This window comes from Eimeria necatrix, genomic scaffold (assembly GCF_000499385.1).
Source record: "Eimeria necatrix Houghton genomic scaffold, Enh_scaff58, whole genome shotgun sequence".
Classification (NCBI taxonomy): domain Eukaryota; phylum Apicomplexa; class Conoidasida; order Eucoccidiorida; family Eimeriidae; genus Eimeria; species Eimeria necatrix.
Genome location: NW_013654440.1, coordinates 1 through 16,509, shown reverse-complemented (window position 1 = coordinate 16,509; position 16,509 = coordinate 1). Strand labels below are relative to the sequence as shown.

Genomic DNA, 16,509 nt, shown 5'->3' with positions numbered 1-16,509 from the left:
TCTCACTTAGTGTCACTATTTGACAAGGGAAGGTTGCTTGCCTGGGTACTTCTTGGTTCTTTGGTCAACTGTGGAAGGTCCCTGAGAGACATAAAAAACTCGTCCTTCAGGTTTCCAAAGTGGGTATTCACCTGCTGTCCTTCGTCAAGGTGAACACCCCATTGTTGCAGTGAAAGACACTTCACGAAGGCCTGGAAACATGAAATACACACACAACATGACAACATGGCACATGCGGGAATGTTATCCTTGCATTGGGTTGCTGCAAGTATTGAAGTATTTCAAATATTTCTCCTATCGTTGTCTTAAATCTCACCTTAAAGTAAAGGACTACCGTTTCATTAACCATCAAAGGAACGCGCTTTCGGGGCACGACGCCATATTTCGCCTCCAGCGCCGCCTGCATCTCCGTTACCTCTTCAGCTTTCAGTGACTCGTAGCTGCAAAACCAGCCGCAGAAAGCCGCAACACCCTGTCTCCTGCTGGGGACCAGTAAACAAGTAGAGGAATGTGTTGATGTACATGTGCATACGTATCTCCAGAAGCACGCAAGTGTACTCGTGAGCGGGTATGCAGCCCGCACAGACGGTGGTAGGCAAGTGTTGCTAATGCTTAACTAATGGCCTCTTTTTCCAGCGAAAGATTCCTTAAATGCACTCATGCTGCTCTATTATTCAGTAAGGGATGGAGCAACCGCTGTGCGAGCAGCATGATGAAAGATGCTGCTGCTTTTTAAGTAGAGGTTGTTTACCGAACGTATATCATGGATAGGACGATGTAATTCATGAATCCAAAGAAAAGCATGCAGACTGCGATGGAAAAGAATTCGAAGAGCCAGCCGATGTTCCGGCCCTGCTGCGATATAGTAATCACAGAGTTGAAGTTCCACTTGGCTTGTGTCAGCATCACACAAGACACAACCGCGTTTGCGTAGCTCGAAAAGCCGTTATAGGTGCCGCCCAACACGCAGTAGCCTGCAGAGAGCAATCGGCATCATACATAAGTCCGAATTTCATTCGATCTACTGCATGAACACAGTGCGCGCCCTCTGGGGTAATGGGATGACTTAAGCCCGGCAGTAGGCTGAAGCACAACTGAACATAGGCTGCCTGCCTGCGTTAGCCTCAAAGGCATCTGTTCTGATACTATGCCTCCTCTAGTTCCCTGCTTTGTAGCGCATTAATGCGCAGCTGTTTAAGTGCCAATTCACCAATCAAAGCAAATAACAGGAAGGAGCTGAAAAGTGTGCACAAAGTGCAAGCCGTTTGTATCTTGGCCGCGTGAAGGTGCGACAGGAGCTTCCGCAAGCTTTGCATTCTCTCCGGTATGGCGGGGACCATCGTGATAAAACGAATTAGGGCTATTATGAACAGCAAGCCAGTGCATATTTTGCAGAAGAAAAGGTAATGCGAAATCATCTCAAGGTGCTCCTGTAGGCGGAGGAAACGAGTGAGGGACTCGGCAGAAGGACACGGCTCAGATCGGGTGGGAGCTGCAAATATTGTACAGAAGGCGGCAGAACAGAGGCGCAACATGGGGTGCAATAACAGAAAAAAAGGAAACCTGCTAGGTCGTACGACAAAAGCTGGTGGCTACGTAAAGCTCCAAACTATTCTTGATATAAATGCATGCTATTCTTGCCACGAGGCAGAGCTGGTGGCCTGCGGCTTACTGCTGAAGCTGCCTGGGAGCCACTGCCATGGCTGCACAGGGCCTGGGACAAACTTCGGTATGTGCCCTGTGCTGGCTCCTGGAGCCGCTACGGCCAGCGAGCTCAGCTCATCAGCCCAGCCGGGGTCAAATGCAACATTATACATGCACACCAAGAAAAAGCAACAGCAAACGAAAGACAGTGCCAGTGGCAGGTCAAGAATGATGAGGTTCATGGGGTGCAAACGCCGCTTTTGCACCGACACATACGACATGCAGAGATAAGCAAGCAAGCAGACCAGAGCCAATGGCATGAAGACCACTTCAGGCCGCACGCCCGTCTCGACAGGATTAACATGCCAAGACGGGACAACCGTCACTTTCAAGCTGGTGTTCAAGCCCCCTTCGTTTATTTTAACGTTGACCTGTACACCACAAACGCATCTGACTGCCAACAGTAAAGATTTGTGACTGACGTGCCTGTGGCATGCCAAGGCAAGCAACTGCTTCGACTGCCTGCCGCATTCAATTACTACCAACAAGGGGCGCATCAGCCAGACACTGACTTTGTTGAGGACAAACATGCTCGAGTCTCCATTGTAGCTCATCCACACAACTTGCAACTCTACCAGCTGCCAGTCTAGAAAGCCTTGAGACCGCAGATACTCCATTTTGGTTCTCATTGACGTGGGCCCCACATATATCTCTTGGAAATCTGCCGCTGTCCAGTGCGTATCGCTAGCCTGCGTGATGTCTATTAAGGAATCCACGGAGAGGCGTCTTGCAGTCGTGGGCTGAGGGGCTTCAGCCTCTGCAGACAGCCTTCGGCGGTTTCGTGTTCCAGAGCTGTTTTCATTGCTCACGGATGTCGTTGGAGGGTCGTCGCCGGAGAAATATATTGGCACTCTGTACACGCGCTCAGGTGTAGGCCGATAGTTTCCCCCTCCATATGCGTCAGTGGTCAAATTGCGGAAGGTTGTTCGCTTACGGCGGACGGGATACACCTCCTTCACTGCAGAAGAAAAGCAGAACACAATAAGAAAAGCCTTCACAACCACTTAGCCGCGAGACCATCAGAGCGGGCAACTGCGTACATCACTTTCAGCGGCTAGCGTCCGCCCCAAAATCACTGGAACGAAATCTTCAGTTGAACACTGATGCAATAAAGGAGTAGTTTACGTACGACTCACATTTTTCGAACGTTTGACACTCCAAATTTACTCGTGTCAACAGCAGCAACGCCCCTGGGTTTGCGAGGGGAATAGCGTTTGTCGTCGACGGCAAATTGTAGGCAGCGTTCAAAATTTGACCAGCTAAAACCTGCTCTAGCCAATCATAGACACCCGCGATGGATCTGACACTAGTGATTGGAATAAAACGTTTTACGCCCTGAAAAAAAGGCACAGTGACACCGCACGCACGCACAGACAGCAGCAGCATGAGCGCCTGCTCCCTTGAAGTAATCAGTCCCTCAGGGCTTGCTACAGCTTTTTTGAGCTCCTCCACCAGCGACTCACTTCCGGCTGGTTGGCAGGAAAAGACTTGGGCGTCGGGTTGCATTCCGAGTGAGACGCCATCCATACGGGAGGAGCCTTAACATTGGCGTCGCGGGTCATAAAGGGGTCGGTTGTGCTGAACGGCTGCATAATTTGCTCTATAGATTTCCTAAATTCGCGGTGAACGAGTGGGGTGTCACAGAGGAAGCAAATTCCCAATGAAAAGAAGAGAATGAAGGGAACAAACAGAGCCACCAGCTTTCTGTATTCCTTCGCAGCCGTGTCTTCAGCTGTTGAGACCTGCACCTTCTTTTCCCGTTTACCAAGGTGTGCTCGAATGATTGCTCTTTCCTCCTCTCTAATCTGCAAGGCCCTGTCCTGCACCTCCTGGAGTCAACAGATCAATCACAGATGACTGTCCAGACTAGCTAGATTCCGACTACAGCTTTTAGTGTGACTGTCGGCAAGCGAAAACACGTCTATGGCTGCTGTAATTAACCAGTGTTACAAAACACAGGCGATTTAAACGTGAATACTGTAGAATTTTGCCTACGTCTCCAAAGAGGCTGTCTTCCTTGGGATCTGGTGTGCAGAAAAAAATATTATTTTGTATCCATGCGCGAGCACCACTGATTATATCGGACCCTGAAAAGGCATTTAGGGTGATAATACACACAGACGACGGTTCTTGTTCAGCAGATCAATATTCTCTCCACGCGCTGGGAAGAGAAGAAATGTGACATTTTTAAATATATAGATATCATAAGAAAGCTCTGCAGACAGACAAATGCTCCATAGCTAAACACACAGTGTTAAACGGACTCAACAGAAGCAACAACAAGTCAGTGAGTAGCCTCCTTGCTTTAAGCTTACCGAGGTTTTGTCTCTCTTCTTCGCGGACCTTTTTGACCACAGCGCTGAACGACTGAATGTGGATTGCCACCAACATGGGAACTATGACTGCCCAAAATACAAGCAGGCTAATGGCGGCCACGATGAACGCGACGGGAGGCATTGAGTAAATGAACGGAGCGCCGAAGCTTGAACATACAGTGTAGAAAATTGATGAGCCGAAGTTTTGAAACTGCGGAACGCGAGGACCTGCATCGTTACCACAGGAACAGAGAAAAAAGAGCCGACAAAGTGTGGAAAAGCTGCGGAGGAAACAACAAGCTTGGCTTGCGACTCCTACAACTGTGTGGGCTGCATCACTCCTAAACTAGCCACTGAGCACGGCAGAAACGGCCTAAAGCAAATGCCCTTTCGCTGTTTCACTCAGCCTCTCAGGCAGTTTCTCTGGATGCGACTGCAAAACGCTTAGATAAAATAGGAGAGCGTCATATCAGTGGTCTCATACCTAGAAGTATGTAGTTGCAAGCCGAAGCACCAAGGAGTAACAGCAGCGTCACTATGAAGATGCCCCCGAAATCGTTCACTGCCACTATAGCGCTTTTTTCTAGAACAAGAAAGTAGATGCTCGCGCCAGAGAGGGCATGAAGAAGCCGTAGGATGAATGCCCACCCGTTGACGATTACTATGACCCCCAACGCCCCCTCGAGAACTGCATCGCATTGCAAACCACGAAGTGTTGTGTATACTTCAGCGCTTTTAGGGGAGTTGTGGATAAGTCACACTTGGAGGCTTTCAAACATGCAGCTGAGTGATAAAGTGACGAGAATATACCTTTCTGCCTTAGAAGTAAACACAGAACAGTACAACGGCACCCTCTCAACCAGGTGAGAAAGCAAGCAAGTAAGAACTAATGTCTGACCTTCAAGGGCCTTCACTGCTGTGTAATTGAAGCCGGAGTGAGGTATGATATAGCTCAGAATGCAGCATGATAGCAGCAGAGCTCCCCCCAACAAGCTGGTACAGGCTAAAAATGCGCATGGCCACCGTTCTTCCACGTAGCGGTAGAAAGGTGTTCGGTCTTCGCCAAGACTGCACAGTGACCAAGCAAGACGTGACACACTGCATCTTACAAGCATAGGAGTCATGCCTACTCTTCTGTACTAAATTCGAGCAGTCACTCACATACCGTGGTAGTAGCACAAAACTGTATGAAATGCACTAGAACCACGTATGTTCAATTTTCTGGGCACAATTCGAGCGAAATATGCCTCCAAAATGTGTAAAGTTTGACTCTAAGGCAGAAGCGGCTTGGAACAAGTACAAAAGCATTTTTGTGCATGACGCGTATACAGGTGGACACAAGAGCAGGCAAGCTTGTGTGTCCACGTGTATGTGGGTGCACAACACACACAAATCTGCTGTGATAATTTCGAGCTCACCGCCTAGTCCTCTTCACAAGCTTGAACGCCAAGCATTCTACTGCAAAGTAGCCAACGGATGCCAGAAAAAAGATTACGGCAAAGGCAAAGGCAAAAGTACCTCCCGTAACAATCACTGAGGCAACTTTAACTTCTCCCGTCACCAAGCCTGAAGGCTGCTGCTTGAAGATGACCTCTGCCACTGAACAGCCAAACCAATCGCACTGTATGCCCTAGCTTGCAGTTCTCCGCAACATAATTACGGAAAGAAGGGAAAACTAAGACTGCGTGCACCCTTTTTGTGGTCCACTACTGGTCAGGAAGCCCTGCATGCGCCAGAGAAGGCACATCCACTCGCAAAAGGTCGCTTTCAAACGCACTGCACTCATTCCCGTTGCCGTCTCTGCCTCTGATTGTCAACGTAGCCTCAGTGGTCAGCGGCCCCCACCAGCCTTCAGTGCCGAGGGCCTGTATGGTGCTCGTCGCATCCACTGCGTAAGTCCCTCCCAGGACTTCCCCGAAATCCACAGTCTTCTCCTCAGCAACTGTATGCACACAGGCGAAACGGCAAGCAAGCGCCATCAGAATTACTCAGCAGGCGAAGCTGGACAGCATGCTGCACTTGGTCCCTCTACATTGTTTCTGCGGCCCTTTATCCTGCTGTGACGAGTCCCTAACACGAACCATCGAAGTTGAGCCTTTTGTTTATGAGATTCTTTGTGTTGCTGTTTGGGTTGTCTTCAAGACTGCCCTTGGCGAGGTACAGCGTAGCCAGTTGCACCACAACTGATCCGCCCAGGCTACCGGTGTAGAGCGTGGGGGCGAGGACTTTGAGCAGCCAGGCCTCAACATCGTCCCACGTGGTCACGGCGCCAGCTGCGATAGTGTAGCTAGTGGTTTCAGGCCGAGTGTACGCGTTTACACGCACATTGCGCAGCTCCACGGTTCTCGAGAAACTCGAAACACTCCGCCAGCCCCCCGAGTACGGCCTGAGAAAAAAGCTCTCTCCTTCTTTGAAAGGGGTGTTCGCCAGGTGCGATCTCACGGTGTCCGTCAATTCATGACGCAGGGGAACACAGTAATAGAAGACCCCCCCGCAAATCGAAGTGCCCCCAAGCAGCACCAGGAGCAGCAGCCAGTTCAGGAATGAGTGCCTAATTTCAAAAGACAAGTTGGCCGTCTCTGAGAGCCCCACCTCCACGTAGCCACTGGACGGAGTCGAGTCACTGGCTGCCGAGGGCTCGCGGGCGTGCCCTGAGGTCGACCGGACAGAGGCCACCATCTTCGCGCCTCATGAGGGCTCTGCACCCTCAATGCATTTCTTGGGAAGTTTAGTTGACTTCGCGGCCATATTCACATGAAGTGACAATGAAAAATTCCATAAAACAGGAAACTGAAGATGCTGGCACCCGCCGCGTCTAATAAGGCAATATTTGCACTGAGGTGCACGGGAAAAAACGGGAAAAGGCGAGAAATTGCCTTTTGCGTCATACCAAATCAAGCTTTTGGGGAAGCCCCAAGCAAAATTGTGTAGCTGGGGCTCCCGAGCTGGCGCCCTCTGCCCATCCGGTGGATCTCAGCTTTTGGGTTTGGCGGCAGCCAATCCGCCCCTTCTCACTGCACACTATGCGCATTCACAATGCTTGAAAAGCATACGGAACTGCCCACGTAAGGTAGGCGAGCGCCTCGTGATTTTGTTTCGGTGACCAATGGTTCGTTTCCTACACCCCATGGTCGGAGAGCAAAGAAGGCAGGAAGCCAGGGGGTCAACACACTGAACAGGGCTCTAAATGCAGCGTGGAATTAAGGTGTCTCAATTGATCCTTGGTTACACAAAAAAAAAGAGACAAACAAACCGAACCTTCGGTATATTTTGACTTTGTTGCAGCCTTGATTTTTACGTTTTTGCTTACATTGAACAATGCCGCGCCGCTGCGGAGCAATCTCAGTCACCGGGAGGACCACCCCGAAGATGGGCACTCTTCCGTTAGTGAGCACACTACCAAAACGTTTATGGTTCGTATTGTGACTCTTTGCATTACACAAGTTCTAAATGCCCTTTCGACTTTACGAAGAATCGGCTGCTTCTTACGTACAGATCAACGTAGACAAGGGCGTCGAGCTTTGCAAGGCTCGCTAGACATAAATGCCTTCCTTGAAGGGGGAGCAGTCTCGAAAGATAGTTCGCACTCTCTCCTGGCTTTCGTTGCAAGCGCATGACTATTCTTTGAGTGAAGAGTGCTCGTACATAGCTGAAAAACTTTGAAGCAGGGGCTGCACCGACAGTTGTCGCCTGTGGTGAGCCGCTTGGCGGCACGCACTCTGGTTACCTGCGAGCACACTTTGCTGTTGGGGATTTCCGGCATTTCAGCGTTCACATCTCGGAATTTTTCAAAGTTGGGCTTATTTAAAGCTAAAGGAGCAGTTCATTCTTGTAGAGTGGTGTTCCACAGCGGCCGTACTCCAGATCACCGAAGCGCTCTGCGGCCCCTAGGTGCCAGGGGTCCCTCGTTGAAGCGCTGAAGAGCTCAAGATGAAGGGCGCCAGAAGATCCGAACTAATTATTCCCCAGCAAAGGTCTCCTGGCCGGTGCCAAAGCTGTTCAAGGGAGAGAGCGATCGACGAGGCTGTGGACTTCACAAAGCTCCGTTGGGAGGTTCTTCCAACGTACCTCCGGGAACCAATTCAAACGCTTGACAATAGTCCCAAGTGCCGAAACAGGACGGAGCCTCTGGCGGGCATCCGGGCTCAGGCCCTAAACCCTGTGCCCGGCTCTGCGGGTCATCGGCCTGGCCAAGTTGGAGAAGCCAACACAAGCCTTCAGGTGCTTGCTGAGACTGTCCCGACATCCCCTGAAGAGGGTGACATCGACTGCAATCAAGAAGAGGGAAACTGCGAGACCATCCGTGGCGGCAGCAGCAGCAACGACAGTGACAGGTCTGCTCTGGACTCGTCGATTGAAAACATGCTGGCCAGCAGCGAGGACCCTGAAGAGAAGGCAACAGAGGGGAACGAAGACACCCTGGAAAACTATGAAAGCTCCACGAACGCCGACAGTGACTGGGTTTTACAAGGGACGTCGCCGCAGCAGTTCATCTCCTGTGAAACATCCCGTGCGAAGACCGTTTCCCTGGCTTCGCTGGACACGCAGAACGAAGTCGATGCGTTCTTTGAGGAGGATGTGATTGACTTGGGGCTAGTGGACTCAGAAGAAGCTGGTGAGGAGAAAGAGCATGCAGAGTGCGACATTTCAGATATGTGGCACGGCGTCTGCCGCCTCCACGGCCTGGACAGCAGAGCTTTGCATGAAACAGACAAGGGAGTGTTGGGAGCCAAAAGCGACGCCGACGACTGGACAGATGTTGGGATTCGACCATTAACTGGCAAGGAAGAGCGTGAGGGCTGCGTCTGCAGCTGCTTGGTGCCGGACTGTACGGACTTCGGCGAAGATGCGCGAACTGAAGAAGTGCAGCAGCAGCATCAAGGAGGCCCCCAGGGAGCTCAAGAGCTTCAGACACATCACGAGCAGAAGGAGCCCAAAGAAGGGACAGAAAAGGCGTCTGAGGAGGGCGGAAGAGTGTCCAAGAAAGAAGAAGGCGAGACGAAAACGTCTGCAGAGAACAACTCCACGCTTCGCGAAGTAACTAACTGCAGAGTGGAGCTGGCAGTGCAGCGCATAGAGGAACAACAAATGCGAAGGCTTGAAAGAGCCAACCTAAGCTTTGCGGAGCCCGGCCGCTTTGAGGCTGAGGTTTTGCGTAAGAGGCTGTTCTTTCCTCCAGGATCCCGAAGGTGACTGCAGTCGGCGCTGCTAAGTGTGAAGTGGCTTCAACACGATTTCAACAATGCCTCAGTCAAACCACGAGGTCTCCTGTGTAGCGACACTGCCACGTGCAGCATTAAAAAGACCTCAAGGAGACAACTAGGAGCGCAAGTAACAACATACATACCGGAGTTTACTGAATATTGTGCACATGTGAGACAAGCCTCCGGTCTCGACTCAGTAGCTCCCATGATTGCCATTTCTTCCGCTGCAATTTGCAGCAATATGGACCAACAGTGGTGCTCATACCCTTATGTACAGGAGATGGCCCAGTAGTAACAAGGCTTGCAGATGGGGTGATGCTTTCTTATGTTCGGCTGTGTTGGCCAGCTCAGTGAGCAAGCCAGCGCCAGTTCACGTTTTTTTACACATAAGTGTTTGCATACCGAGCTGACAGTGCCAGTGCACCTCACGCATGCATTCGCATGCAACCCACAGCTCATGTTGTTCCGCAGTACCTTTCGCGCGTGCAGTGCAGCATCCGCTAGCTTTGCAGTGAGCTGGGGCCGAACGCACCCGTCTTTGCAGGCCCCTCTAGAGATAACTGTCATGTTAAGGTGCCCGTAGAGGCTCTCTAAACCTCACTTTTTTGGCTATGATGTTGAGCTGTAAGTATGGATGTCCAACTCATGTGTACGGAACTCAACCTACTCGGCATAAGCAACAGGACACGAGCTAGCGCATGCACTCCACGTAGTAGCCACCTACTAGAGTATGGCCATTGCCTTTAGGTGTCGAGAGCCATCAAATAAATATGAAGTGCTGGCTAGCGAAGTTGGAGCTGCTCGTTATATCGACCCAAAGCCGCCGCACGGGTCAGAGCGCAATGGGCACGCCTATTGCTCCAACAGCCCCCAGCATACCTGACTGGAGCCACTGGTGCTGCTTTTACGGTAGCGGCAGCAAGCTGCCGCTAACAACAAGCCAAAACCCTGATTGCAAACTGTCAACCTGCCGGCACGTTTGGCGTTCACGTGCCGCACCATTGGGCTGGTGCGGTACTCACCCCTTGGGGTCGCAGCGCAGCACACACAGCCGACGCTGCCTGACCCAGCCAAGACTGTCAAGAATACGAGAGGGAGCTCCGGCCAGCTGTTGTACTGCTACAAGACGTGCGCACTCGGCATGCCTGTTGAAACGGGCTTTGCTCTGCTCGTCTCAGCGCCGTCACAACTACGGCGAGAGACGGGCAAGCAGCAGCAGCACGGCTTCTGCTGTGCTGCGACGTCGCCGCCTCCCTTGAGCCCCTTTCTCTATCCCTTACCTCCTTTTCATTTCCCGCTACCCAGCAGCCGCCATTCGGCGGCCTCGGGAAACCTTCACAGCGTCTGTCTTCTTTGCTGCTGCTGCAGCTGCTGCAGCTGCTGCAGCAGCTGCACGGCCCCTCTGTGCTCTTCCGCTGACAGCGGACACGAAAACAATGCTGCCGACGAAGCCTGAAGAAGAGTCGACTGCTGCCGTTCTGCGCTTCGCAGATTATTACAAAGAAGCCAGAGGCCACTGTCTGGCGGCCCAAGTCTCACCGCCAGCAGCGCCGAGCAAGCTAGTTAGCCAAGTAGATCAGTACAGATCTACTTGGCTAGCTAGCTAGCTAGCTAGCCAAGCAGATCGGTAGTCGCCTAAACTGTAACTGTGTATTGATTGACGATCCCATTCACATCTGTCGTCACTCCAGGGAACAGACACTGCAAGTCCCGCTAGTGCGATGCTGCAAAACTTCTGTCCCTGGCCATCGGCGGCACGCTAACCACTGCTGGGGAGGCCCCAGCTTTAAATGACTGGACAAAACCCTTGAGAGCCTCGTGGAGTTGGTCAGTGCTGATAGTGGCATCTGCTGCTCTGTCCGGGAGGTGGCTGCTCTGGCTGTGCTGCCGCAGCCTCTCCTCCGCCACGGCTGCCTGCCGCTGCAGCGCGGCCCACTGCTGCAGACTCGCGCGGGCGTTGTGGTGGCTGTCACTGCAGACCGTGCCTGCTGTCAGTGCTGCTTCCCTCGAATGGCAAGGGTCCCATGCCTCCGCAGCTGTCGGGTCTAAGGCGGTGGGGGGCTCTCCTCTGGCCATCCTCTTCAGCGGTCTGTAATACGCGGGATCATCTGGCCCCGCCTCCACTCCAGCCAGCGCTGCATAGCTCACATTCCGCGTGGCTCTCCTAACTGTACCCGCTCTTCCACTCCCGCTGCTCTGTCTCGCTGCTGCTGCTGCCGTTGCCGCGGCTGCTGCTCCAGCTCCCCGCAAGGATGGCTGAAACTCTTCTTCTTCCTCCCGCTGCGTCACAGCCCGACGGCAAGATGCCCCCGGCGACGCCCCCACCACACCTCCAGGGGGCCTCAGAGCTGCAGCCGCAGCCGTCGCCGGGCTAACAAGGCCCCGGGCTCGCTGCAGCCCCGCAGCATCCTCCGGGGCGCAGACCCTCACAGCTGCTGCTGGTCCCGCTGTCCTGCGGGGGCCGTGGAAGTCACACTCGGCCACAGAGCTCCCTCTGGTGATGTACGCGCCCTCCTCGCCGCGGCCACGACCCTCCCCGCCAGCCCCCAACTCCGAGCCCGAACCCCTGCGTGAGTTCCCCGAAAGAAAACCAGCTACAGGATCGTGCGGGCGTCGCCGCGATGCAACAGAAGAGCCTCCAGCAGCCCCTGAGATGCCCCCGCCATCGACTTGGGCTCCACCCGCCTCCACACTGCGCCCCCTGACTGCAGAATTGCTGCCCATACTGTGGCCCGAAGTGCGCAGCAGAAAACGAGATATGTCACTGCTGGTCGGGTAGCGGCTGCCAGTGTTGCCTACCCACTCCCACGACTCGCTGCCCTCAGGTTCCAAGGCAGCTCCCGGAGCGTCCAGGCCCCGCTGACTCCGGCCACCCTGCATGCAGAAGAGCAAACGCACTAACAGCAACGCAATCACCACGCGAAAACATCAACAAAGCGGCAGCTCACACCCTAGCTGACATGTTTCCTTTGCATAGCGCTGCATCACTAACGCATGACTCTTTTCCCCCCCAATCCGCCTCTCAGCAGCCTCGCTGGAATTTGCAAACGCTGTACTATTTCCCTCCAAGAGTAGTAACAGTAACATATAGGCTGTTTCCTAGGTTTTCGGTGCAAATTATGGATGCAAACATAAATATTAATATTTGCCCGGGTGCTCTCTTGTGTGGCTGCGTTACCTCAGTGTTGTTGCTGTTGTGGATGGTCGTTCCAGCGAAGGAAATGCCTTGTTTCCTGAGTCTCTCAGCCTCAGTTTCCTGTTCTTCTACGTAGAGTTCCTTGGCTTGATCAGCTGCCCTCACTGCGGCTCTGGCGACGTCGAGCTGCCAGTCTACGGCCGGCACGTTGGCAGCCGCCAAGTGAGGCAGAAGGCCTCGGAAGAAGGGCAGCGCCTTGGCCAGCAGCTCCCGGGGAGGCGCTGAGTCCCCGCCGCTGCACAGCAGACTCGCGAGGTGGTTGATGCCCAGCACACTCGCGCGGGCTGCGGACTCCGGAGCCCCCTGGCCACTGACTACGGGCTGCGGCGGCTCTGCTGCATGCGCAGCAGCATACATGGGGTCCGCCATGTCTTCGCTGCTGGCAGCAGACCGGCTCTCAGCCACGGGCGCCGCGGTGGAGCGGACAGTGTGGTAAGGATTGTCGAGCACCACGACGCCTTCGGCTGAGCCCTCCCCGGGGTCCCTCGTGGCTGCCTGCGACCGCTCCGGCTGCTGCGCATCGCTGGGGTGCGGCAGCAGCACGGGGGGAACATTGGAGTGCTCGTATTGGGGGAGGCAGAGGCGCCAGGTGCCCTGCAGCAGCGCGGAGAAGTCGAGCTCCGGCTGCAGGTAGCGCAGCAAAAGGGGGTGGGTGATGCTGTGGCGCGCAGAGCCGTCATAGGGCATGTAAATCACAATGAAGGGAGGGAAGAACGTCCACTCCCGGCTATCCTCTTGTGTCTTGTACTGCCACCGCTTGGCGTTCGCTTCCGCTGTGTCCCCCCCACTGCCCGAAGTCCCTGCGCAGCCGCTGCGTCTCATCTGGTCTGGAGCCGCAGGGGTCAACGCCCTGGGAATCGCCCACACGAACGAACTGCCTCCCATCAGCCGTGGCCTCTGGCCGGGCTCCTTGAAGATCCCGTTGTTGAACAAGTCGTACGGAAGCTTGTAAATAATGCGGCCCGCCACAAGGGCGAATTCATTCGACGCGCCGCCCGTGCGCAGCACCATCACCCGCATGGCCCGCACTAAGCAGTTTGGCCGCAGCCCTTCAACAGGGCCTGCGGCCTCTGCAGACCCCGCGAGTCTACGGCCAATTAAGACCGTTCGGCCCGCCCCGCCCTCTTCTCTTTCCCGCGCCTCCGCCATGACGTTTTTGGCCCGAGACGCCTGGTCTAAAGAGAAGTACACATCCTGCACCACCACGTCTACGAAGTACGCCCGAACTACGGAGTCTGCAGGAAGCGGCTCCTGCTGCGACGGGTTCGACACCGTCAAACCCACTGACAAGCACGCGCCTGGGTATATGTCCCGATAAGGGTCCACCTCGGGCGGCAGCAAGCGCCACGCCCGCTCGCGAGGGCATGGGCACGGCATGCGGGAAGGCACGAAGTCGCGCACGTGACACACGAAGTCCTGCGGGAGCAAGCCACACAACGCCAAGAGGCAAGTTGTAAACAAAAAGGCCAAATAATGATACAATCGGCTAGCAAACATGCGAAACACACAAGTGTGCGGGAAAACCAAGGGCAACTCAACTAGCACAACAAACACACCAAGCAAATGATGACAGTTCAGAAACGCTCATCGTGCTTCGCACGTAGAACACGCTCAAAGCCAGTCCACTAAAGCCTTTAATGAGGCAGTCCGGCAGGTTTTATGTTTCATAGATTAAGGCTAACTGCCCACGTTTCTGGTGAGTCCCAGCGTGAAAAATGCAAGTCTGAGGTGGAGCTCATGGCCCCCACTAACGCTCTCTACCACATTCCGAGCTACGTGCAGTGAACGTAGGACTCTAGGCTCAAGCAAATACTTTCAACATGAATTTTAAGCTCACAGAAGCCGCAACGCCAACTAAATTAAGCGCATCTCTGCCCTTCTGGTCTGCCTAAACCCTGAACTCTGAGCCCTAACCTGAAGTCCCTGCAGTGGACTTACAACTAACGAGCTATTATAACACTGCAAAAGCCCAAGTGCTCAGCTGCAGACCCCACAAAGGCGCGTCAGCCTCACCTTGGGCTCTCCCGGAGTGAAGCACCTGGCCCTGAAGTCGCCGCCGTGCAGCAGCTGCACCACCTCGCAGTCTCTCCACAGCATTCGGCCCGAGTCCCCCGCCTCTGAGCGGCCCCATCCCACCCACGTGGCCACCTGAATGGGAAGACCTGCAGCGGCAGCCAGCAGAGGCGCACGGGCAACTCCTGGAGACGAGGCAGCAAGCAACACGCAAAGCGCGTGCTGCTGCTGCTGCTGCTGCTGCTGCTGCTGCTGCTGCTGCTGCTGCTGGTGCTGCTGGGGAGCTTACCGACAAAAACCCTTTCAGGGAGCGCGTCGGCCCTGGGCCACATCTTGGGGGCTGTTGCAGCTCCGAATTCCTCCAAGAGGAGGTCCAGTGGTTCGTCTTTGGCGTCTTTGGCAGCAGGCGCTGCAGCAGGCGCTGCAGCAGGCGCTGCTGCTGCGTCTGCGGGGACCCTGAGGTGGCGCTGCTGCAGCGCCCACCGCCTGTCAATGGAGCCTCCGACGAAGCGCGTGAAGTGGGGTTCGAACCCGAGCGTGGCGGGCTGCCCCTGCTGCAGCTGCTGCAGCTGCTGCAGCTGCCGCTGCAGCGCGAGCGCGCCGCTGAGCGCGGGCAGCTGCCGCGTGGGCTCTGCAGCCACTTCTCCCAGCGGCTCCTCCCTGGCAGCAGCAGCAGCGCAGGGGCCTCCGCCGGGGTCCTCCTCGGCCTCGGCCCACTCGTCCGCGGCCCCGGGGCTGAAGCTGCTGCCGGCGGCGCTGCCGGCAGCAGCAGCAGCAGCAGCAGCAGCAGCGGGAGCAGCAGCAGCAGCAGCAGCAGCAGGAGCGCCGCGGGCGGCGCCGCTGCGGTCGAGGAGGAAGGCGTGGCGGACGGAGCGGCGGCCCTTGGAAGTGGCGACGCTTTCCCGCTGGAAGCGCCTGCGGCGCAAGGCGGGGTCTGCTGCAGCAGCCCCGCGGCCTGCCGGTCGTGCAGCTCCGCCAGAAACAGCAAACAGCGCCACGCACACAAACGCCCCTGCGCAGAAAGCACCCCCATGCGCACATCTCCTTGAAACAAACTAAAGAGAAACAGCGCAGCTCGAGCCAAACTCATGGGGCCCCTGTGTTGGCTGATGGCCTCCGCACTGACAAACGAGGCTGCTGGCAGCAGCAGCTCCTGGCCGTCCGCTTCCCACGAGTCCAAGTCTTCAGCGGGCGAGAGGAACAGCGCGGCCACGTCCACGGCCGCTCCCGCGGCCTCTTGGCCTTCGGGGGGCCCCCGGGGGGCCCGGGGGGGGCCCCCCTCCTCGAACGGGGTGCATGCGGACCGCGGGGGGCCCCCCCCGCTCTCCGGAGAGCGCTCCCGCTTCGCGGGACCCCCGCCAGAAGGGGGACCCTCCCCTGCTGCTGCTGCTGCTGCTGCTGCTGCTGCTGCTGCTGCTGCTGCTGGGCGACCCTCCGCTGCGAAGGCGGCGGCTCCTCCGGCTGCACGCGGGGTACTCTTCGGGGCCGCGCGCACGCGGGAGCAGGCGCCAGGCCGGCACGCCTGCGCCGGCGCCTGCTGCTGCTGCTGCTGCTGCTGCTGCTGCTGCTGCTGCTGTTCGTCAGCAGCGGAGGAGGGCTCGCGCCGGGCCTGGGGACAGTGTGCAGTTGGCTGCTTCTGTGCATGGTCTGCGGCGGCCTCGTGGCTGCCGCGCCGCGCCCGGTCGAGCGCGAGCTCCTGCTGCTGCGGCTCCAGCTGCTGCTGCTGCTGCTGCTGCTGCTGCTGCTGCTGCTGCTGCTGGTGCTGCTGGTGCTGCTGGTGCTGCTCGGTGGCTTCGGGGGAGGGCCTCCCGGTCCCCCCGGGGCTGTTGGGGGCCCCCAGGGCCTCCTTGGCCGCACAGGGCGGCGGGTCCGCAGCGGCGGAGAGCCCCGAGGTGGCGAAGGCCATGGCGGCTGCGGCGGGGCCCCCAGCGGTGCGCCCCGGGGGCCCCCCGGGCGGGGAGTGGGCTGGAGGGGAGAGCCGGGGGGCCCCCAGGCCGCTCGGGGAGGGGGGCGGGGCCCCTGGGGAGGCGCTGCTGCGGGGGCCCCAGGGGGCCCCAGGAAGACAGGGGGAGGGGGG

General features: G+C 56.2%; 4 protein-coding genes across 4 annotated transcripts; 1 reads left to right on the top strand and 3 right to left on the bottom strand.

Annotated features, from left to right (window-relative positions):
* Positions 1–2: 2 nt before the first annotated feature.
* Positions 3–4,095, bottom strand: ENH_00064490 (hypothetical protein, conserved; the record flags this gene model as incomplete). The annotated part of the gene is made up of 10 exons (XM_013582161.1): positions 3–191; positions 317–440; positions 752–974; positions 1,211–1,492; positions 1,673–2,075; positions 2,217–2,662; positions 2,841–3,039; positions 3,168–3,533; positions 3,700–3,791; positions 4,020–4,095. 10 exons carry the CDS (start codon positions 4,093–4,095, stop codon positions 3–5), a joined length of 2,400 nt encoding a protein of 799 aa, XP_013437615.1.
* Positions 4,096–5,725: 1,630 nt separating this feature from the next.
* On the bottom strand, positions 5,726–6,698 carry ENH_00064480 (hypothetical protein, conserved; the record flags this gene model as incomplete). The annotated part of the gene is made up of 2 exons (XM_013582160.1): positions 5,726–5,961; positions 6,101–6,698. The coding sequence occupies 2 exons, from the start codon at positions 6,696–6,698 to the stop codon at positions 5,726–5,728; spliced, it is 834 nt and encodes a 277-aa protein (XP_013437614.1).
* Positions 6,699–7,949: 1,251 nt separating this feature from the next.
* ENH_00064470 (hypothetical protein, conserved) lies at positions 7,950–9,212 on the top strand (the record flags this gene model as incomplete). The annotated part of the gene is made up of 1 exon (XM_013582159.1): positions 7,950–9,212. One exon carries the CDS (start codon positions 7,950–7,952, stop codon positions 9,210–9,212), a length of 1,263 nt encoding a protein of 420 aa, XP_013437613.1.
* A 1,724-nt stretch (positions 9,213–10,936) lies between these two features.
* On the bottom strand, positions 10,937–16,338 carry ENH_00064460 (hypothetical protein, conserved; the record flags this gene model as incomplete). The annotated part of the gene is given in 4 exon segments (XM_013582158.1): positions 10,937–12,097; positions 12,402–13,505; positions 13,510–13,835; positions 14,433–16,338. Coding segments are annotated over 4 exon segments (4,497 nt in total).
* Between the last annotated feature and the right edge of the window lie 171 nt (positions 16,339–16,509).